The sequence below is a fragment of the Lepisosteus platostomus genome, chromosome 6 (genome assembly GCF_059453375.1).
Source record: "Lepisosteus platostomus isolate fLepPlt1 chromosome 6, fLepPlt1.hap1, whole genome shotgun sequence".
Lineage (NCBI taxonomy): Eukaryota > Metazoa > Chordata > Actinopteri > Semionotiformes > Lepisosteidae > Lepisosteus > Lepisosteus platostomus.
The window spans coordinates 22,958,758-22,982,694 of record NC_142616.1 but is presented as its reverse complement, the minus strand read 5'-3'; the positions used below and the strand labels follow the sequence as shown (position 1 = coordinate 22,982,694).

General features: G+C 37.6%; 2 protein-coding genes across 2 annotated transcripts; one reads left to right on the top strand and one right to left on the bottom strand.

The window, feature by feature from the left end:
* Nucleotides 1-2,297: 2,297 nt before the first annotated feature.
* Nucleotides 2,298-10,095, bottom strand: ube2d1b (ubiquitin-conjugating enzyme E2D 1b). The gene is made up of 7 exons (XM_088634848.1): nt 9,905-10,095; nt 7,332-7,395; nt 7,208-7,239; nt 4,966-5,043; nt 4,757-4,862; nt 3,994-4,087; nt 2,298-2,802 (listed from the first exon to the last, which is right to left on the bottom strand). The coding sequence occupies exons 1-7, from the start codon at nt 9,926-9,928 to the stop codon at nt 2,757-2,759; spliced, it is 444 nt and encodes a 147-aa protein (XP_088490974.1). The 5' UTR covers nt 9,929-10,095; the 3' UTR covers nt 2,298-2,756.
* A 770-nt stretch (nt 10,096-10,865) lies between these two features.
* On the top strand, nt 10,866-15,559 carry cisd1 (CDGSH iron sulfur domain 1). The gene is made up of 3 exons (XM_088634846.1): nt 10,866-11,002; nt 12,209-12,414; nt 13,522-15,559. Exons 1-3 carry the CDS (start codon nt 10,978-10,980, stop codon nt 13,609-13,611), a joined length of 321 nt encoding a protein of 106 aa, XP_088490972.1. The 5' UTR covers nt 10,866-10,977; the 3' UTR covers nt 13,612-15,559.
* Nucleotides 15,560-23,937: the final 8,378 nt, after the last annotated feature.

Below are 23,937 nucleotides of genomic sequence, written 5' to 3'. Positions count from 1 at the left end.
TTATAAAGGAAATTAATCAATATACTGAAAAACGTAATCTTAAAGTCTTACTTTATGAATCGAAAGTACTGTTCTGAAACACTGCAGCTTTTAAGCGCATGTAGTTTTCCCAGAGCTTTGTGAGCACTTGCCAGATAAAATAAAATAATAATAATAATAAAATAATAATAATAATAATAATAATAATACTTTATTTTATATAGCACCTTTAAAGGTGGCTTCTCAAAGCGCTATACAGAATGACAACAACAATAAAAAAAAATACACAAGCCGGATGGGAATACACAGGAGACAGTAGATGGTGGTACTAAATACAGTACAAGCAGAGGGGTAAAGAACAGTTAAATAAAGGCTCTTTTAAAGAAGAAGGTTTTGGGTCTAGATTTGAAGGAGTTTAGAGAAGGTGACTCTCTCATATCCTTAGGGTTAGAGTTCCAGAGCTTTGGAGCATAACAGAAGGCCCTGTCATCCCGTAGAGTGTAGACGGGCTTGGGGGACAGATAGGAGACCAGAATTAGACGAGCGAAGGTTGCGAGGTGGGCAGTAAGGCGATAATATCTCAGAGAGGTACTGAGGTGCCTAGCCATGCAGAGCCTTATAGGTGAGCATGAGGATTTTGAAGTTGACACGAAACTTGATTATATGTAAAATTAAATAGCAATTGAGCTGCTACTGCCCATTCAAAAACTTTTGCAAAAGTCATTGGGTGCAGGCCAATGTTTTAATGTGCGATAGCAGCTGACACGTCTACAGACACTACCAAATTTCATGGACTCAGGACTGAGTTTAGAACAAATGCACAAAGAGAAGAGAAGAGTAGATAGCTTTGAGCAGGGCTGTAGGAATTGAGGCAAACACTGATTGAACTATCAATTCATCCACATGTACCGCACCAACAGGAGGACAGCGAGAGAATCTGTGAAAGGAAGAGAGGGTGTAGCTAAAATGGCTGCAGGAAATGAGGTCAATAACAGCTTATTAATATGCATTTTGTGAAAGAATTGCAGGAATGTGTTTTACATTGTTCAGAAGACAGAGGGAAACAGACTTAACTGGTTTGAACATTTATTTATGGTAGAGTAATAGACTGTAATGTTTCTGTAACTCCTCTCACATAAGATTGTAATAGGAGGATCTTGCCATTGTAATGATATTCCTATAGGTCTGCTGACCAAGAGATTAAAATTCTATTTCTTCAATCTTGAAATCACAGATGCACAATTTCAGTCTTCAAGGGTCTGAGTCCAGCTTGCATTTAATATCTTTAAATCAACAGCTGAATACCTTTAAAAATAAATCATTTCTGCAACACTGAAACTCTCTAGGACAGGTTAAACAGATGTCAAGTAAAAACAAACATGAGAATGGTTATGCTTAGAAGTTAAGGTAAATAAACCAATGCAAAAGAATCTAGACCTCAGAATCATTAAATGCAAATGATATTCAATGTTTGGAACACCATGTCTGAAGTACAGCTGCTGCAAAAACGTCTGAGAACTTTACACTGAAGATCTACTGTCCATTAATCTGAAAATACAATTACAGGGCTGCTTGTATACTTTGTTCAGTACAGTCCACAAGTGACTCAATGAAACTTACAGAAAAGACAACCCGACTGATTTTTCCAATTTAAAGCAGGAGAGTTATCCAAAATTATTTTTCAAATTAGATTGTGTTAGAGAATGCACTGATGCATTGTAACACAAAAGGCAATTCAATGCTAACATTTATGTCTTCTGGTTTTCTGCATTTACTTTCGTGTGAAACCATCCTTTAAACTTGTGTCACAGAATCCGTTTCTTCTGGTTTTTGTTTCAGTTTGGGTAGTCAACATGTCTTTTACAAATGTGTACTCAAAGCACTCATGAAATATACCATTACCTACAAAACACTACTGAGCCTGGTAAGAAATTACAATAATGCAGTTTAATACAGTAATTACAGCAACTATGCAAGAGAGCTCAAGTGGAATAAAACCCAGAAGAAACTGGGTCTATAGGAATTGAGCTTAAGACCTGAGTTAAATGGTAATTAACTGCCTTTAAAACAATTTCTTATGTTCTATTTAGAAGAAAAGTATGTAATGCCACCTGCCTTTAGATACTTTCTGCAAAAGGCCGCAGTTTTGCTTTTAAATAGCATACATCCACATGAACTTTTAGCATTGAAATAACGATTAGAAGATCTGTTATATAATATGGTGGCAATCAAAAGTGCAAAGACACAACAGAGGTAGAGGAAGTACAATGTAAAATATGGCAGGTGTCAATGTGGACAAAAGTAGCAAATTCACAACATTGCAGATTTATTTTTTTCCACTTTTAATGCAAAATAATAAAAATAGATTCAGTATAGCATATATACTATACAATAAAAATCTCTAAAAGAAAAATTAGAAATTACCTACAGGAAGAAAAAAATGTTTTTAATGAAACTTTTATTTTCCTAAACTCATGGGTGACCACAGCAATAAAGCTGCATTACAATTTAGTTTTAATGGGATTTATAGACCAAGAAAAACAGAAGTGCTAAATTAAAAAAAAAGTCTGCAATGCACAAAATCTGTTAAGCCTTTTTGTGTAATTTGTGGACAAGGGAGTCTTTTCCTGTAAAATACTAATTCTCCATTAGTTAATGGCAATTGTTTTAATGATAAATGTTAACAGTACATCATGTTCAATAATATTACCTAATTTAACTTTTTTAGATTCTAGAATTTACAGTGCTTTGTGACTTAAAAATCTTCTGTTAGGTCTTTACATTGCATACTTCTGGGTCCATTCTCTTGCTAGTCTGTTGTATCTAGAAGAACAAAGAGAAATCGAATTAGAAAAATGCACCAAGAAGGCAGACAGGTTAATTGGAAGTTGCTGCTTGTCATGCTGGAAGACCAGAGTTCCAGTTCTTTAATTCACACCAAACAATTGCAAAACACTCCTCCCAGTCTTCAAACTCTAAACATGCTTTAGGTTAACATACAACATTTTTTCTTTGTAAAGTCCATGTGGTTTTCAGAAGTGGCGCTGTATGCTTAGAGGGTTGTAGTTTGCAGTGAGTCTAACCCAGCACAAGCCCACCCTGAAGGGGAAGCCAGTCTCAGGGCATAGAAGAGAGGTGGGAGGGGCGATTCAGAGATGCCAGAACCCTGGACACCATGTCTCTGGGCTATGGGAAGAAATCAGAGCACACAGGCTAAACCACATGGACACGTGGACAACTTGCAAACTCCAAACACAAGGTGCTCTGGCTGGAAACCATCCCAGACTCTCAGAGCTGTTAACTCCCATGGCACTGTCCCACCTCTTTGTAAAGTCAAAAATTGTACTGATTCTCACAAATAAATACATTCTTTTGTGTTTGGTGTTCTTTACAGCCTACTTGCCCAAGATTTACTTTGCAATTGCTCAGGCCATGTTATTTTACCCTAAGTACTGATGACACTGCATAACCAATTATAATAAGGTGGATTATACCTGAAGAAGGCTCCACGGCCGAAACATTGTGTTTTCTCTCTTCTTTTTTTCAGCATGGAATAAACCTATTACTTGTTCCTTTGCAGCCTACGCATGCTGACGCAGCTACCCACCTGAACTACCGTAATAAGGTGGATAAGCATTCTGGCAATATTACAGTTCACTGTTACTTCTCTTTTAAAAATATTGTTCACTTCCTTCCACTGGAGTCTAGTCTGCATTTCAGGGCACAAATTCACAGTGAAACCCTCTACCGAGAGGTCATTTACACACAAGAGATGTGATCTTCATCTCTTTACATTTCTGTAAGCCTACAGGAGTCTTAGGTCCACTGAGTCCTCAGTCAGGTTTAAAATGATACATATAAAAGCACAGGTGATCTTACAGAGAATCCCAAGCTTAGATACAGACTTATTTAAACTATACATTACTTTTTATAGCACATAAACATCAATATGGAAGCATGTTAAATATTTTTTTCCACAAGCGTTAGGATGTTGTAAATGTCATCTGTACTCACTTTTCTTTGTCTGACTTGTAGATGTGTGCTATATCTGGAACTAGGGGGTCATCAGGATTGGGGTCACAAAGCAATGAACATATGGACAATAAAACTGGAAAACAGGGTTTTGCAAGTTAAATTCGAAGGTGTGAATCTTTCAATTTCATAATAGCATCTTCTTTATTTCTTACTTGTGACACAAGCTGAAGTAAAGACTTTACAGTATACAGGCAGTGTACTGTAAACAGTGTGAACAGAAAAGCTACCAAAGCACATGTACTTAGTGTTCTTGTTTACGTCAATCTACAAGACCACGTCCTGTAAGAACAAGGGGTTAAACGAGACACTCAGACAGGAACTGTCTGTGAGGCTTTTAGGCTTTCAAAACCATTTCCTTTTGTGTTAGCAAGATCTAACTTGAATTTTCAATATAATTCTACAGCACTGCCTGACAATATTATTCAAATTAACAGAATGATATTTCTCATAGTCAACACAATTCTAAAGCAAAGATGCTAAAGCATATATTTTTTTCTTCACTCTTTTTTTGCAAATTGCAAGAAACCATTCAGTTCTTCAGGGCTACGATACACATGTATCCATGTTGACTGTCTTGTTGTTAGGGAGATAAGCAATAAAGTGAACAGTACCAGCTTAAATGACTTATATAATGAAAACAATGAAACTACACAATGTGTGATAATGTAGAATAACTTAAGATTTAGTTTTTTTCCCCCAAATGAAAACAAAACAGGACCATCCAAAGCCAGATCAATCTTACCTTTTGATACTGTCAGTGCAGGGGACCATTGTGATCTCAAAATGTCCAAGCAAATGCTCCCATTACTATTTATATTTGGGTGATAGATTTTTGTTGTGAATGCTACCTATTGAAAGAGAAAAACGCATTCATCTTGGTCAGCCCGAAATTAAAATAGATCACCTTGATAAACACATTTTAATAGAAAACTGCAAAGCTGTTTTCCTAACCTTTGGTGGTTTAAAGGGGTAGTCCGTGGGAAAATGGATTGTGAGGAAGAACACACCCCCTTGGTATGGGCTGTCACTCTAGAGGAAGAAACATCGCAATGAAAACAATGAAATGAAATGCCACGTATCCCATTGAAGGATGAGGTTTTGCAAACCTCGAAATGCCGTGTGGTGGACAGCCCCCACCAAACCCACTTTCTACAGTACATTACTTCACTGCACACCATGAGCCCATTTGAGACCGTGTTTGTTCTGCGCAAGTGGTCCAACTAACCATGAGACCACCAGTGAAATGATACAAGGCTCAAGCAGGTTACATTTAAAGCAAAGCTGTTTCTCTCTTAAGTCACCTTAATCAATTTAGTAACATCTGCCAGGTTAGAAGTGCCACATACTACCAAGGCTTCAAACATTTACAGAGACAGGTCGTTGGATATTTAACAACAAAGTAAAAACAATTCATTACATAAACTACATTTTTCACAGATTTGATTTTTTAGTTGCACACAACAAAATGTATTTTGTATGTAAAACAAATATAAATCTCATATGAATTCCTCAAAGTGCTCTTTGTCGCAAGATACATATTTATCACAAAAGTACAAGCAATTATCATAGAAGAGATTTATCTTCTAATGCAAGTTTAAAAACTGTCCATAATACAGTATGTAAAGATGTTTTAACATATAAGGCTCTGTAAATGTGCACCATGAGCTTCGTGACAAATTTTTTTTTTACATGTAACAGTTTAATATGGAACAAATCTTGTTTTTGTGAAAAAATAATAATTAAATGGCATAAAACACCATTAAGACCTTTGTAAATATAGTTTCTACATTTACTGGACGCAGGTGAACAGTTAAGCAAAAATATTAAATGATCTATGATGACTCATTGTTTACCTTGGAATTTCTTTAGGTATCAATATCAACCCCCCCGCCCCACCCAAATCACTTCAAAATAAAAGACATGTTAGTCACTCACTTTACCCTTACAGACGTTTTGATTTAAAAGTTTTGCACACCATAAACTAAACATACAAATACCAAAAATATAAGTCTAATCCTACACTTGCCAAATCAATTTACAAAACCAGGTAATATATGCCTAAAAGTGGGTCATATTAGCTTCTTTACACAAACCCACTTTCTTCACTGCCACACATTTCTAGGTATGTACCAGACTGCCAAGTGTTACTTATATAATGTAATAACTTTCAGCATTAATAAACAGTGACAATCCTATTACATGCCCACCATTCAGTACCTTAATGAAAATCAAAAAGAAATCAGCTAATCTCATCTTGAAGAGACTTTTTTGATGGATCTGCATTCCTTACGTTCTAGATAATATTTGAATAAAGGCTACATTGAGGCAGCTGCCCATCTGAACCTCTATCATAAATAATTGGCGATTCTACATTGATCAAATACAAGAGTTCTAGGGAGTCTCTCAAATTGTGTGGGGTAACAGAGCTACAGAGCCCTGAGGTAGTCAAGTGGACATGAACATCAAAGAGGAAAAAAAAGTTCATTTTTTTCATAAAAACATTATATCCAGTGAAAATGTCTAAAATTCAAAACCTCTCTTTTAAAATAAAGTAAAACTTTGTCCAAAATTCTGTAGAAAGTAATATTTTGTAGAGAAATATTGTCATCGACTGTACAAATCAATTTTCCTCAGTCCTTCAGTTACTTCTGTCTTTCTTGCCAGGACAAATCATAATACAAATTCTGCACTAGTAATGTAATACATGAACCTCCATGCAACTCCCTGTGACACACTCAAAAGCACTGACTTGAGTTTTCTAGGTAGGTTATGTTGGTTTGCTGTCAATAACTGCCTTTATTCAAGGTTAAACGCATCTGTTGCTGAAGAATGATACCCAGGTCTTGGAAGAGCTGTCAGAAAGTCACTATCCAAGAGTGCTGGCAGAAAATGTCTGGCTGACATCTGCCTTTTGATGAAAAAGTGCAAAACAGCCTTGCCACACTAGAAGACAAAAACAATCTGCTCTTAACACCACTCCTGGTACACCAGGAATACTACATATGCCAGCAACACTTTGTTTTACGTCTCTCCTTCTCAAGTGAAATACGTATACACAGCTCACATCTATCGCGATCTCTGAAACAGCAAACCAGATACCCAAACTTGCCCTCTGCTCTCATCGTGCAAGCAGAATATCCCAGCCCAGGCACTATCTTGAGGAAACTCTAGCCATGATCTACAACATACTTACGGGTCCCATTATTGTGGCTTGCCAGTGAAACACTGAAAAGAAGAAGAAAAAGAAGAGAATCGTGAGCGTCCTCCATGTTATTAACGAGGTCTAAAGCAGGCGAGAGCTCCCGGAGGAAACTTACAGTCATCCCCAACTGGCCCGGCCGAGCACTGCGCGGGAGGATCCCGTTGCAAGTCGTGTAGCTCCTGAAATTATGAAGAAAAACAAAATGTGATTTTTTTTCCCCCAGCAGCTCGACCCTCCGAGCCACACTGCAGCTTCTTCAAACATTCAGACCTAGAGTGGTTTTTACCCCCTGGTGTCCAGCACCCTAAGTGTCCTCGACCCATAAGATGGTCTTATAAATACTTAGCATCCAGTATGGGTGGGTTCTGGTATCATGTAGCAGACGCTTCGCAGATGAAATGCACAATAACGGTAACAACTTCATCAAAAGATCTCACATCTTAATGTTAACCGCAACGCAGAAGCAAAGCATTACAAATGAAAGGAAAATACGAAAGGCTTTAAGGAACAGGATAGTTGTGCAATTGGGAAAGGATGCTTTATTGGGGGTGCCAAGCTGCATTCCTGGGGGGCATCCACTTATCGTTTAGAGGCTGGAAATAAGAACCTTGCTTTAAATACACATCCTAAAAGCAGCCATCGAAGTGCTCTTCTGAATGTCAGTGCATTTGCTTTTTGTAAGTGAAACTATGCTGACGAGTGTTTCTGTATTAATAAAAAGTGGAATCATTCAGGTTCCTTTTAACACCTACACCCCCTACCCACACAAATCCATTTCAATAATCTCTTCAGCATTAACCTGTATTTGGGCTATAAATATTCTCACTAGGAAAAACAGACCACTCAAGGAAACTACTTCGGGGACAAAACCCTTTTATTCAGATTTATCTTGATCAAACTGGAATGAACACGTATCAAATACAGACCGTAAGATACCTTTACTTTTCCATACCACCTTTTCAGATGATTTACAATAAACTAAAAAGATGTACACTGCTGTATGGTACACAGCATGCTGTCCTTTCTTTTCTACAGATCCCTCATTCATGGTTTGTGGGGTGCGACACCATCAGCACAAATGTGTTAATGTGTTACCGTCCCAGTTTAGCTCCCAGAAAGCCAACAGCCATGCTTCTACTAGTTCGATTGTCCACCTCTCAGTGGACAACCTGCATTGCGGCTTTTCACATATTTAGTTACTCTCTGATGAATAACTGCTTTGTCCAGTTTCTTCCCAGGACTTCATGTACTACAATAACGCAGCTTCAACATTTCTGTTCATGCCATCTCAAACTTTATTAAAATGGAATCAAAAGTAGTGATGGCATGACTTTTATGACTTAGTACTACTATATGCAGGGGCCTACTGGTATCAAACCCAAGGTACTGAGTCTAGATATTTTTGGACAAGTATAATACAGTGGGTCCTTATGAATTACAATCTTTTATTGTTAAGGGATCAGTACTTGTTTGTAACATGAATGACAGAGCATCACAACCTACTAATGTCATGTCCCAAGAAAGGGTTAGGAACGCCACAGACATAACCACGGAGAGTTAGTGTTGCATAATCTGTTATGCAAAGATAATATCTGAGTGCTCAGCCTCATCGCTGACATCACCGGGGTAACAGCATTCGGATCTTCGATCTCATGTGAAACAAAAAACATCCCGTCCCGGTAACACACTGAAGTGAAAACCCAACTACTGTACAATACAAACTACCATGAAGTGAAGTGATCGTGGCGAATATATCGATTTACGGGAAAAGGTTCAATAATACTAATAAGCAGAATCGAGATTCATACGACGTAGCGATTCAGATTCCAGGATCAGAAGGTGTTATAACACGTGCGAGCTTCAAAGCCTTTTATAAAGGCCTAACCAAGAAAGAAAAAAAAACTAGCGATAGGCCTAGCAAATCGCAAAATCCAATAAAACCCACAATGTAAAGCTGCTTCCTACGCATAAGGTCTAAACCATCCGTACGAATAACACTCGTACGTACATCTGCTGTATATTGGAAACAAAGTAGCTACGCTTAAAACGGGAATTAAGACCGACTCCTCACCCTTTCTTAGTTACGAATACATTTTTGGAAAGGGTGCTATGAAAAAGCGAAGTTTACCATTAAATTGCAGGAACGGAAGCCACTGGGCTCTTACGGTATCTGTGCAGTTGTGCGAAGAGCGTCCATATCCCAGCAATATTCATTACGGTACAACAAAGTGTGATCAAACTGACCCCTGGGCGAACAAGGAAACCACGTCGATACAGAAATGCTTCTGTCGTCCTTGTTCGTTCAAAGAACCTGAAATACCCAATGGCTTAAACACTCCCTATCTTTATTAGCAGAAAGGGAAAAAAAATCTATTTACGACAATCTTAACCATATAACCTTTAGTATGTTTAAATCAAACCCAATTCTCCACAGAACACGTTTGGTAAGCCCCAGTCCAATTTTAACCTGGTGTCCAGCTATTCTACACAAAAACACGGCTACATTTTTACCGGCTCCGGCGACGAGGATTTTATAGGAGGCTCTTCAAATGAACAATTTCCCCGTTTTGTGAAGGGCCTTTGTTGTGGTGTAGTTTCTAGATGTTCAACCATTGTTGTGTACTGGACAATTGCAGTATCACCAACGTTATTGTATTGTTAAGCAATTCCGTTCCTTTTCCGACTTACCTTCTGTATTCTTTTCAAAGCCATAGCGACCCGGGTCTGGTAACCTAAACCGAATTACCGTCTGTTTTCTCCGTGACGTTTCTAAATTCCTACCGAAGAAAGCAACCAGATACTTTCTATTTCTCTCCGCCGCTCGCTAAGGGTGTGTTTTAGGATTTTTGATTTCTTTTGTTTCCGCTTTTTGTTCAGGGAAGCATGAATACCGATGCATTCTGGTAAGTGAAGTTTTTTCTTTCTTAAAGGGGCATCGTTCTTTTAATCAAAATCTTAAATTCCAATTAAAAACATTTTCCTCTTAATTATTAGAGGTTAATTTTTAACTAGGTATGTTTTGAAGAAAGAAAATCTCCTCATATTATTTTCTAGTTTGAATTTCATTATCCTTTTATTTACAGTTCATTATTTTCTTCAAACAAAATACATAAATAGATTGCTCATAAATACTGTCAATCCCTGGGTGTACTACAACTATAGAAATCTAAAAGCTCCTTTTTAAATTTTCAACTAATATCTGTTTACACATTAAAAATCATCTGTAGAACCTTTAGTATTTTAGGACAAAACATGAAACTTTGTAATTTGAGATCACACGATTTCTACCTAAACCAATGCAGCATTAAAATATTATCTTCATATATGATAATGATAGTACATTGTTAATATCGTAGATAAATGTATAAGGTTGCGCATCTGTCTAGTCCAGAAACAAAAAAAATATATAATAACGAGCACTCTATAAATGGATTAAGATCAGCAGTGAAGTGCTAAGGGAAAGAATAGTAAATAAGTGTAATTTAATATAAATTATTTCTGAACTTTTCTGAACTTAATTTTCTTAACTAAAATAAGACAAAAGAGTGTTTCTCCTACTTTTATTCGAGTCACACAAAACCCGTTTCAATAATCTCTTTGCAGGTGTGTGTTGTGTCACTTTAAGAACCCTCCTCTCCCTTTAATACGTCAGAATTACGTCAGCGATCGGCGTCATGTGACTGTGAACTGGTTCTTGCGGATGTTTCAGAAGCGACTGACCTTATGATAAGGAGAAAGAGTTGAGTGCTATAGAAACAGACATGAGCTCCAAAACTCTGCCGAAAGGTAGGGGATTTCTTGGTACACTTTTTCTGTTCAGGGCAACGGGGGTCACTTATGTTGTTCGTAAAACACGCGGGGTATACACAGTTTTGTTTTTGTTGTTTGTTTTAAATTATTTTTCCCCCTTAATTATAAAGATGAAAGGAGAAAACAATTCCCAGGCCCCGAGGTAAAACGACAGCAGAGGTTGACAGAGCACCTTGGCATGCAGGCAGAGAGACACTGCGATATCCACGCCGCATTAATGCAAAAACGTCGCAGGTGAAAAAAATTAAAAGGAAAGGACAGACGAGGTTAGCACTGTAGGATTACAATCGCTTGGTTGTCAAGGTGGAATTTTAACTGATAGCTGTAGAAACTGACGATTAACGTCCACTTCCACGAAAAAAACACCTTGACGTTTTTTTTTCTTGTGAATTGCAGCTGGGGCAAGCAGCTTCTTGGTTTAGTAGGATAATTAGTAAGTAGAATACCTTAGACACTAGAAACGGTGTAGCCTAGTTTTTAGTTTAAATGTCTGACAGGAATTGTACAGCAGGCTCTCTCTTATGCACTTGTTGATATTTTAAAAAGGAGTGTGGAAGGGTTGACTTGCTCTTGTGTAAAATGATGGTTTTTAGGCCTGCCTCATCACACAGACGACCTGCTGAGACACAGATGGTATTATGTGGTTGTTTGCTGTAGGTTTAAACAGCTGTGCACAAGGAGAGCAGGCTATAGGGCTCTGTTCCTGGTGTTGTTACCATAACAACCTGGATGGAAAGTCGCCAGTTTATACAACAGGACATTTTACTGCAGCAGTCTGCGTGACAGGCCATGTTCAAGCATACAACCGCAGTGTCTCACCCAGGGATGGTGACTTGGCCCTCCTGTCAGGAGTGTTAATCACTATTCCACACTGCGGTCCCACAGCAGTAGTAATGTTTTTCATGCAACGGAACAAGTAATATGTTTATTCCATGCTGAAAAGAGAAAGGAAACAGAACACAACGCTTCGGCCATGTTTCCTTTCTCTTTTCAGCATGGAATTAACCTATTACTTGTTCTGTTGCAGCCTACACATGCTGACGCAGCTCCCCACCTGAACTAGTGTTTTTCATGGTACCTGTGCGCAGTGGAAGCTGGAGGACCAATCGGAAATGATGAATCTGTGAATTAACAATTTGCTGACCATGGTCTTGCTTCTCTTCTTCCTTCTTTCTCCTGCAGCTGAGCTGATAGCGGCCGTGTCTCTGGCTGCTGGAACCGTGGCAGTTGGCTTTCTGGCTTACAAGACCTTCTTCTCGAAGGAGAAGTGCTGTAAGGACAGGGTCAACCTGGACATCCAGAAGGACAACCCGAAGGTTGTCCATGCCTTCGATATCGAGGACCTGGGGGACAAGGCGGTGTACTGCCGGTGCTGGAGGTCCAAGAAGGTGGGGACAGCCAAACCGATGAACGCCACGCCTAGCGCTGACACTGCATTCACTGTGTCCTGGGCAAGGCTGGTGGCTACAGTCCTCAGAGGCCACAGGCCTCACCGGCTTTCACTCCATCTTTGTCCTTTATTTCATTATTGAACTAATTACCTGGGTGAGAAGCCAAATTTTGGTCTCTCATAGGTCAAAATCACCTACTGTGTACAGTAGAATATGTACCTGTAAAACCTGCAGGATACTGAAGGAATGTCCTTTGTTCTTGATCTAGTGAACCAGCCAGCTTCAGTGTGAGATGAGCAGTTTATCTTCTTTCCCTATCACATATATTTCTTATGTGATAGGCTATCAGCTGCCAAAGTAATTGCCATTTAGAATTGTGTTTTTTTTCCTTAAAACACTTGCATTTATATAAAGCAGATTCAGAGTTTTATTCTCTTTTAATCCATTTTGATATCCTTCTGGATGCTTGTATTATTTTTTACCAACAGTTATCAGATTGCACATATCTTTATTTTTGTTTAGGGTATAGTATAGCCTATAGTTAAGTTAAACTTCCCTTATTACAAGATACTGCAGGATCGTTCTCATGTGATGTGGTACTAAGAGATTTTGGCAGAACTCTTCCCATGGAGTAAATGTTTTCCTTACGCTACAAATTTATGGCCCTCTCAATTACTGTGCCCGTTAAGTTCAACAGTCCTTAGTACCCACATTAAAATATTCTGCTAACGACCCAGTTTTGGACTTTCTAATGCCAAGCCATGGAGTCTAGTCCCAGTAGTGAATGAGTTACTGTATAGTTTTAGTTTTTGTGGGAGCACAGTTTAGCCTGGAGATAGACAGTGGTTTGTAAACCAACAAAATATATGTAGTGTTCTTGATAAGTGTCATGTAATGTAAGTCATGTTTATTGTCTCATAATGAGAAGGAATTCCTCTTTTTGCCAATAAAAGAGTAATGAAGTCTAAATATACACATGTTTGTAATTAATATGGAGTATAGGCTATTATTTAAATTACTTGGCAAAATAAAGCTGTGCTTACATAGATTTATGGGCTGTCTAATGTCTTTGTTAACCTTTTGTTTTTGTTTTTTTAATCTCAGTTCCCATTGTGTGATGGTTCCCATACAAAACATAATGAGGAGACTGGGGATAATGTCGGCCCTCTCATCGTGAAACGAAAAGAAGCATGAAGAATCATGAATTCTCTTCCTACAAATGTTACTACAGATGCACTGTTGTTTGCTTGTAGATGCAGTTTATTGGAGTCTTAATTGCAAGGATCCAGTATATGCCGTTGTATGCATATTTGGTCAGTATCTATCTTATGTGGGTTCGTTAACACTACAGTAGCACATCTATATGTGATTTGTAAAACTTGCGTTGTTGGTGTGATTGTTGTTTCATCAAAGCTGGGAAAATTGGAACCCTGTTGAGTTTACATTGGTAACAATTCTGTAAGCTGGTACTAAAACAAGTCTCCATTTTTGATAGTCAAAAGGAGGACTTTTCAACTTTTCATGTCATTGCGAATTCATAGCTTAAATGGCAAGTATTGGGGTTTCCTTAAAATTATTTATGTAACTTTTGATAGTGGGCAATTTAAAATAAGCAATTTATAAAATAGCTCTACAGTTTTCACCCAGCACATGAAATCATTACTTTAAAGATTTGTGAGTATTAACCTTGTTTGAACCTTTTTAGATTCATTTTTCACTACATGTATCTTACCTCTGTTGAAAAACTGAAGGATTTTGGAAATGCAGATTAAAGTAAAAAGACGGGTCTTTCCTTTTAGTATAATGAGGCTTAATTTACTAGTATACACTACTTTTAAAATGGCTTAAACAATTAGCATATTCAAAAGATGTATTTTCAAAACAGTAATTTTTTAAAAGCTGGTAAATCATTAATTGATTGGTCAACTTAACACATCTACACTAAATCATATTTCTCCTTTGGCTGACAATGTTTTGCAAATTGCTTTTAAGATGAGAAGACGTCCATTTGTATTTGCGGAAAGGGTGTATGAGGTGTTTGAAAAAGAAATCGAATAGCAGTTTGTAGAAGATTAAGCTATCCAGGTAAAGACAAATATGGTGTACTGTTTGTAGGAGGTTATGACACTGGTACTATTTCATTTTAGTGGGTATCAAAATAAGCTTGAGCTAAAGTGCACTTTATGGATCCAATTGGGATTTTAAAATGGTCGTACGGTCTGTTATACCAACATACCCAACTTTAAAAAAAAATAAAAACTAGAAATAAGTGGCCAGTGTGCAGACTTTTAGAAATGATCACTGTAGATGTTTAATGTTTGTGAACCAGAACGGGCAAGGACTATATTTATTTTAACATGTATGCCCAATGGCCATATAAAGTGCATTTTTTAGATTAAATACAATTGGATTGCCAGGTAAAGAATTTCATGTTTTTAAGGTCTCAAAAACATGTACACTATTCTTTTAATGTAATCTGAGAATGATAAAATCTGTGAATTAGATTTGCTTTGATTCACCGAGAAGCAGTGTCTTTGTTAAATAAGGTGCTGTTTTCTTGCATTGGCATGTGTCATTGCTTTTATTTGACACAACTATGGCCTTGGATGTTTACCTCCTGGTTTTGTTTTGGTAAATGTCTGGTACACATGCTCTCTCACGACTTAATGGACAACGTGTGTAACTTTTAGGATAAAGATTACTGCCTTTTTTTTAGTTATTTCAATTTCAGGTTAGGTGTTTGGAAAAGCTACAGTATGCATTGAATGCAGGAAAATGAACAGGCTTATGAGCAACTCTTCATACAGTTTTGACAAATTACCATGTCTACAGATGTATATGTATGGGGAAAAAAATAATAGTTCTGTGTGTTCTTTTCAAAATTGTAATTATTTATTTAAGTTTTTACTTGTCAAAATCTTTCATTGATTTATGATTGAACCATTAGTTTTTTCTGGTGAGATGGTGTGAATGGTACAGTAACAGGTTTGAAGCCTCAGATGAGGTTGAGTTAATGATTCATGTAAATCATGAGCGTTCCAGTGTGTTAAGTGTTTCAAAAAAGCATAAAATGCTTTTTTCATGCAATGGCAAATAAAAACTGATTTACATGGACATTTGTAATAAAACAGCATTCAGACTAGTTTCTCTAAGTGGTTTTTTACCCTTAAATAGTAGAATAGTTAAGAGTGTATCCATATTTAAGTTCAAAGATGGGCTTTTTACACTTACAATCTGTTTATGTTGGATCATTTTTGTTTGCTAGTGTCTTAAAAATGCAAGCTCTTTTCCTGTTTATTTTTTTTTCACTGGGAGTTAACTTTCTCCTCTTACCGATATTTTTAAACAAATTAAACTGATCAAATGGAGACCATAACCATAACAAAACTTAAAAGGATAGATTACCTCACTTAAGTTCTCCTTCATCTGTGTTACTTGGATTCCTGAGCCTCTATAGTGTTATTTCCCTAAAATTATTCTGTTAGAAATCACAACCTGTACTCCTTGAGTTTGACATAAGTTTAGAATGTCGACACAGGTAAACAGTCAAGTATATGTTGCATGTTCCCTCAGAAGTAAATGAGGAAGAGCAGAAACCATAGCTAACTGTATCCTGTGTCTTTATTTCACATAATTTAACAGTACCAGTACCTGTTACTTGCGTCTCTCCCTGAGACAACACTATCTCCTCACTGTGTTACAGCCTCTCTGTGGCCTGGTGGTCCATCCTTAGCCAAGCAGCCAGTGCTTCTTAAGCCTGACTTCTCTATAAATGCTATCGGGTCTTGTTATTCCTTGCAAACTCAAATTCCTTTTTGTTTGTATGGGTTAGGGATTCTGGACGTGGTGCTTTTAAAAAGGGGAAATCAATGTATATCAGTACTGAAATGCAATGAAGTGCGCGCTTATTGGATGACATACAAGGCACAGTATTTTAAAACAATGTTTAGGAATATTTCCACTGGATGGGGACATACAGCAAGACTGTTAAAATGTGCCAGTGCCCTCGAAAAGCTTAAGTGCAGGGATTCCCAGTTCTGCTTCTAGAGGGCTAGTTTTTCTACAGACTTTCAGTCCTGCTAGCCCTATGGTCACCTGAAATGGGTCATTATTGGCTTAACTGGATCAGGTGCTGGTGCTTAAAACAGATCTAGAAAACCTGCTGATTCACTGGCCCTCTTTCCCTAGAGAAGGATTTCTGTGTTTCTCAAAGGGGAAATTTAGGATGATGGCATGCGTCTTTGCAATTCAGTTTTATCTTGTTTCTTTATCTTAGAAGCACAGACTAATAGGATTTAGTTTTAGTATCTACTAGGAGGGTATACATCTTAAAGCAGAAATTTATAATTGGGCTAAAAACCTCTCGAATGTCTGTGTAGGCAGCAGAGGACTTTTGTGGGTGTCAACTAACAACCATGTCATCTTAGATTCAATGACCTTTACCACAGCCAAGACATACAGTACAGTACCTGCTTCTCGGAGTCACTTGACACATCTGCGGTACACGGTTTTCCATTCAATTAAAGTTTCATCGTCCACCAGAGGGCACTCTGGTTTTCTGCATTTTTATTTAGCACCGCGCGATTTTTCCCCCCTTTTTTAGTCCATAATTTCAGAAAACATCTCTCCTTCATATTTGGTGGATGGACCTTACGATGTACAAACAACAATAGATTTTGATTTTTTTTTTATTTTCAAAATTAGAAATATTTGTCAAAAAGATAAAGTATGTTTCCAAAGGCCCTGATGTTGAGACAGGTATTGAACCATTCATCATCATCATATTTTCTTTGTGTTTTGCAAATGCGCAACCTGACCCAAATGCCCTGCCACACGTAATCGTCTAGCAGATGCTATTGGGTAAACGCTGCGATTCTCAACGATCGCAACTTCCTTCGCTGAACGTTTTATTTTTTGCAGAAAAAACCTTCACTGAAACGAACTACAAGGTTGCGTTTTGTCCACACACAAGAAAATCTCATCATTTGAAGGTGTTGGCGAAAGGGAATTAATCTTGAGCATTGTGAGTCCTCACGAAATAATAAAATGGTATTTTACTCATACACCACCTCATACGTAGTTTCTCACTCTTTTGTTGCTATCGGCGTACTACCCAATGCACCATTCATTTTATAATCACATACAAGAGAATATATTCCGCGATCTTCCTATAATTGGTTCATGAAGTGAGGAACACGAAGTTGTTTTGAGTAATGTGTTCTTCCACTGAGTTTAGCTGAATCTTTGTACTGAGGTCTGGCGGAGATCATCCCGATAGTAGTTTATAATTCTGTGTTTATGAAAGCCAGATCGCATTTTGCAATTAGAATAAACTTAAATAATGACATTACAAAGAATATTACTCTTCTGAGAAGGCAAGATGAATCGGATCCCGCACAAGAAATTTTGTCAATTACGGTTCTTCTTAATTAGGTGATTGCAATAAACTGACAAGAAAGCCCCATATTTAAAAGTTAAGTTCAAATATCAACAGACGCAGGGTCGTACTTTCTCCCATTGTGTGAAAAACAATTCTATAAAAACCATGAAAACCCATGGATCTCAGGTTAAAGGTACCAAAACGGACACACGTACCACTGGTAGTATAGTAGAGCGTTACAAATACTGTACATCATAACGTGCAATAGGAAAGCTGAACTACTTTTCACATATTTCATTCGATCGATACACACTAATGGAGGCGACAACAACGGGAATTATGCAGTTTGCTACGTGTATAAACTTTTCAAATATCTTTGAGGCATTTTCCATCCTTTGAATTAACTCTGGAATCTGTTCCCATCCTCACTGCATCGTTCACTGACATGAAAGGATAAACAATGCCTGCGACTTTGCGACTTTTGGGACAAGATATACAAAATCCTCTAATGCAATTACCAAAAGGAAAACTGAGTCTATGTTAACAATAAATATGAGGTAGTATGTTTTCACGCTGGCCTAGGTCAACTGCACAATTACTGAGCTTTACCTCATAGATTTGCGTTAATATATATATATAAAAAAAAACATTTTATTCACTTAACGAAATGGTTAATTCTTGGTGTGCAGATTCTGGAGACAGCTTAGAATGAAATATCAGGCACCATGTATATTTAACTATAACTTATATATACGTTTGATCAAATTTAGAGCTGTTTGGAAATATCTTACAGGATTAGAACTCAAGATGATATACCTACCATGCCTGTAGAAAGTTCTTAAAACAGATTCACGTTAGGGTCCAATCTCTTTTTAAACCACAGCCTAGGAAAATGCTTTTATCATTCAGATAATGACTGTCATGGAATTGTGACCCCTAAATGCTGGAACTGCTCTAGGACCCTTTGTTCCTGCCACAACAGGTTCTTTAGATCTCTCAGAAGCACCAGTGTACCCACTGACCAGACAAGGCAGCGTACCTGCTTACACCACAGTGAAGACATTCTGGGTGGTCTTTGGTTCCTGTTTGTCCCAGCGGTCCTGAACCCTCATGTTCCCCCCACCCACCTCACTCTGTTTTTCTCTAGTTTAGTCTAGTTTTGGGGAGGAAATGATGCTGCAGCCTTCTGCCTCGGATCTCTGTTGAGCCCCCCTCAATTCTTCGTTTTCAGATCCCAATGAGACTTGCTTGAGGATTCATTCCGGGGTGTTTATGTGTGTTTTGGGGGGGAGTGAGGGAGGGGTAGTGTTGTCTCTTTGATAGTAGTTCAAGTAGGGAGCTACGTCAGAATGCGTAGGCTGCAAAGGAAAAAGTAAAGGTCTATTCCACAGTTGAAACATTGTGTTTCCTTTCTTCTCATTTCAGCATGGAATAAACCTTTACTTGTCTCTTTGATGTCTAGGGTGTGGGCACAGTGCACTCTTCAGGGCTCACTGCTCAACTGGCTGTATGCAGATGGCCAAGGGTAAGGATGCACTGTGTTTTCACACCCTTTTCTAGAGACCCCCTCTCAGTCCAGGACCAGGCATGTCTCGCAATCCCATGTCACCTCTGAACTGCTAATTTATGAGTAATTAATTAATTAATTAGTAAGGCAAGGACTTCTGATCAATGAGAAGCTTAGGAACAAGGACAGATGAATGTATTAAATTACCCTTATGGAGACACTGGCCGTTCTATATAGACTTAAACGTCCGCTTGATTCTGGATTCCTGCCGCCCCACACACATTTCTTCAGTCTGTAAAATGATCTATTGAAATAACCACAAATGTGCTCTTTAGAACTTTTAAACTTATTTCTGAGAACAAATTTAATACACTCATTTCTTCCCCCAAAAAGGACACCATAAGCTTTAATTTGGTTCCAGAGCTTTACTAGGTAAGTCAATTGAGCACAAGCTGAGTGTTTATTAGAGTAATCTGAGGGAAGTACCCCACTCGCAACAACAGGAGCATCCTCAGTGGGGATTTGAATCCACAACCCTTGTTTCCACAGATGGAACCAAAGCCTCAACACAGTCAAGGAACCTTCCCTCGTTTTATACTGCCTCAGAATTTAAGAGATGGTTAACGAGTATCACATCTTTTTTCTTTGTGATTTATGTCCATTCACAAACAAAAAGATATTCTTAACACTTACTTATTTTACAAGTGTATTTTCACTGGTACATTTTATGATTTTCCTTTTTAATATCAAATAATGAATTGCCCCACATGTATATTATTTGAAATAGCCTTTTCTAAAATTAAATAATCCACATTTCCTTTCTAACTCATCTTAAAATATCCTGCGCAATATTCATTCCTAGTCCTGGAGGGCCACCAGTCTCTTGGTTTTGATTTCACCCTGGATTTTTGATGACTTAATTTGAACCAATTATTCACACAGTTAATTAATTATTCCCACTGTTTCCAGACATTTACTCCTTGAAGATTAGAAGTTTCCAATAAACCCAGGTGGACTACAGCCATCCAAAGCCAGGAGTGCAAATCACTGCTGTTCAGTGCATATAAAAATGTAGTTTTTACATAACTGCATGTTCTTTAAAAAAGGTGGTTTGATGGTTTTTGTGTTCTGTTAAATGAAATGTGTTCTACAATATCAAAAACTTTAATTCAGTTGCTACAGTAATTATATTTTTCTTTGCAACACAAATTTACAATACGTACATTGTTGTGACTGCTTGGCAGCAGATTTTTAAAACTCATTTGAAAGCTGAGTTCTAACCAGGATAGCAAGTTCTGTAACTCCTAGCTTGATTAGTTTGCTCTGACGTTGTTGAGCAATGGGTATTATTAGGTGGCATTTAGGTAGCAGTCCTTGTGTTATGAGGCAAGTAAACATGGAAGAAGACAAAAATGATCAAAGGATGTTCCTAATGATTTACTCTGCCTAGTGAACTGCGCTGTAAATCACTTTACTGCTGTATCAAAGAACAAACACTCAACATTGACTGGGCCATTCTTAGGGTGGTCATCAAGACATACAGTATGCATAACTACAGGAGCAGGAGCAGACATGGAGGAGGAGGAAAGGGAAAACAGGAAGAGGAGTGGATGGGAAAAAGGAAAGAAGGGAGAACAAACCTCATCAGTCATCATCATTATCACCATTAACATCATTATCATACATCATCTCCTTAGATGCGTCTGGGAGAGATCCTTTTTCTTACCAGACTGGGAACCCAATTCTTCCTAGGTAATCTGAGTATTATTACAAGAGAACTTTCTCTTTTATTTTTTCAGGAAATTAGGATTTCCTATATAGTGGAAGCTTCTGGATAAAAACCATTTAGTCTCTCATATTTTAATGATGTATTGTTAGAACAGGGAGTCTTGGATAGGTTTAATTTTTATTTGGAAGGAGATTTTTATTCCTCTATTTGTCTCAAATGTTCTGTGGTATATTTACCAGGACAGAATTGTGCAATTGCCTGGGTATAAATAAAGTAGGACTCTGGAACCCACTGATTGTACATACAGTATCTGTCTGTAATGTGTGTTGTGCAGTTATGGAAATTATTTTTAAAAGGGATTTGTCTGTTTGTCTAAGTTTGGGCCTGATTATTATTCCCTCATCAGAAGTGTGCTGGAGAGTAAAAGGAACCTCGCAGTGTGTAATGCTAAAAAATTCCCTAATGTAAAAGGGTAAACATATTAACTTTATTATTTCCATAAAAAGCCGGTATCATTAAAAATCTTGATATTTACTCTTTTTTGTAACAATACATAATAATGCATCTGAGGAACCTTGTGAGCCCTACATAATCTTTCACTTAGGCTATTTGTTTTTCTAAACCAATTGTACTACAGGTCTTTTTAAAATCAAACTCTGAATGTGCTTTTGTTGTCAGAAAAACTGAATGCGGGCATTGCAATAGCTAAGGCTTTGCACAGTAAATGTAGTTATCTCTATTCCAGGATATCTGCCAATGTCTTCAGCCTGCATTTTCTAATCAGTAATAACAATACAAAGGTCTTACACTGAAACAGCAATTCACATTTTAATCAGGCTCAGTGTAATACCATTACATTGCTTCATCTAGCAAAAAAACCTTTGGACTCTATATAAACTGTTGCTTTACCAAGGATACGTTCTTCTCGTTATGGTATGCTTCAACCACAGGCTAACAGCCAGCTATTGTATCACCGAGCCAAATTGAAAAAACATTACCCACATAATAAGAAGGCCACATGGAATGCCCACTTCTAGGTCTGCCTTTATCTTGAGAAAAAACTTCAGTTTGCTTAAATTCAGAAGCCATGTGGCAAATAATATCTCAACCATCGACTGTTTTCTGAGGACTTTCACTTTCGTATCACCTTGCATATGCATCAGACTACAATGTCTTCATGTCGTTTCCTTTGAGAAAAGTGTCAGGCGTAACAACGTCATGTAAATAATGTAAGGCGCACGGTGAATTATTAAGCACAGCATAACAGAATTACCACCTTGTTTTCAGTGAAAAGTAACACTAAAATCCAAATAATCTCTAACCAGCTTAACAGAACATTCACCCTGTTTCAGAGCTCAAAACAAATGTTCCAAGACCGTCTGAATTGTTGCTTTGACGGTAGCCTCTGGCTCCCTGACTTCTAGCAGGTTTAGCCTGGGAATCTAGTTTTGTACACAAAACTGGCTTCTCCTTTTTAAAAATATTTACCCTTGTCACACATTCAGAAAGATTTAGATTTTTTGTTCTGTTGCTTTCTCAAGCTTTTAAAATTCATTCAAACGCACGCCCGCAGGCCACTACTAAAACACTTCTAAAAAAAGCGTGTTAATAATAAACATCCTGCTCTGCTAGGTCTAAGCACAAAGTCAATTCATCTACAATATACCCGTTTATGAAAATCTCAGCAAAGCAAATGTTCAGGTATAAAGTCCAGCAGTTTAACATTTATTTTGTTCAGACACAAACTCTAAAAACTAATATACATTTAACTAAAACCGTGAGTTACAGTGGTGTGAAAAAGTGTTTGCAGTTCTTTCGATGTTGTTGTGGGTTTTTTTTGTGACCTCTTGGATGAGTCGTCGCTGCACTCTTGGGGTTATTTTCGTCGGCCGGCCACTCCTGGGAAGGTTCACCACTGTTCCATGTTTTCGCCATTTGTGGATAATGGCTCTCACTGTGGTTCGCTGGAGTCCCAAAGCTTTAGAAATGGCTTTATAACCTTTTCCAGACTGATAAATCTCAATTACTCTGTTTCTCATTTGTTCCTGAATTTGTTTGGATCACAGCATGATGTCTAGCTTTTGAGGATCTTTTGGTCTACTTCACTTTGTCAGGCAGGTCCTATTTAAGTGATTTCTTGATTGAGAACTGGTGTGGCAGTAATCGGGCCTGGGTGTGGCTAGAGAAATTGAACTCAGCTTTCCAAAGATGTGATAAACCACAGTTGATTTATGTTTTTACAGGGGGGGCAATCACTTTTTCACACAGGGCCATGTAGGTTTGGATTTTTTTCCCCTTAATAATGAAAACCTTCATTTAAAAACTGCATTTTGTGTTTACTTGTGTTATCTTTGTCTAATATTTCAATTTGTTTGATGATCTGAAAGATTTCAGTGTGACAAACATGCAAAAAAACACTTTTTCACACCACTGTATCAATCCTTACATACACTGTAACACATTAGATTTTGTAGACGAAAAAGTAACCAAAGGGGCCGTGAAGTTCCGACACTTAAACAATCTTAACTATTTCACTACAATCGGTGATACCTCGGTGAGTCTATTTTTAAAAAGACTCAAAGCATATTCCTCGCGAAAATGTAAATGATCTTAAATTAATAACGTCCCAAAAAGAGCAAAAGAGAACAGAATCAAAGAAACAAAATGTGCATAATCCACTTAAAAATAGGGAGAATTTGTTGAATGGTGTGGACCATAAAGACCAACATTACCTAATTTATATAAAGCCACCCTTAGAACAACAGCCGAAAAGTTGTTTTTCTCTTTTCAGCATGGAGTAAACCTTTACTTCTTCCTAGATCAAAATAACACCCCTTTCTCGACACAAGAAAATAATTTGCCAAACACTGATTTATACATCATTAAACGAAAGTAAATAATTAA

Coding starts and splice junctions, on each gene's coding strand:
- cisd1 (XM_088634846.1), top strand. CDS start 10,978: ATGAGCTCCAAAACTCTGCCGAAAG. Junction 11,003..12,208: donor CTCCAAAACTCTGCCGAAAG/GTAGGGGATTTC, acceptor TTTCTCCTGCAG/CTGAGCTGATAGCGGCCGTG. Junction 12,415..13,521: donor GGTGCTGGAGGTCCAAGAAG/GTGGGGACAGCC, acceptor TTTTAATCTCAG/TTCCCATTGTGTGATGGTTC.
- ube2d1b (XM_088634848.1), bottom strand. CDS start 9,928: ATGGCTTTGAAAAGAATACAGAAG. Junction 4,863..4,965: donor ACCCCTTTAAACCACCAAAG/GTTAGGAAAACA, acceptor CTCTTTCAATAG/GTAGCATTCACAACAAAAAT. Junction 4,088..4,756: donor TGCACTGACAGTATCAAAAG/GTAAGATTGATC, acceptor CCTGTTTTCCAG/TTTTATTGTCCATATGTTCA.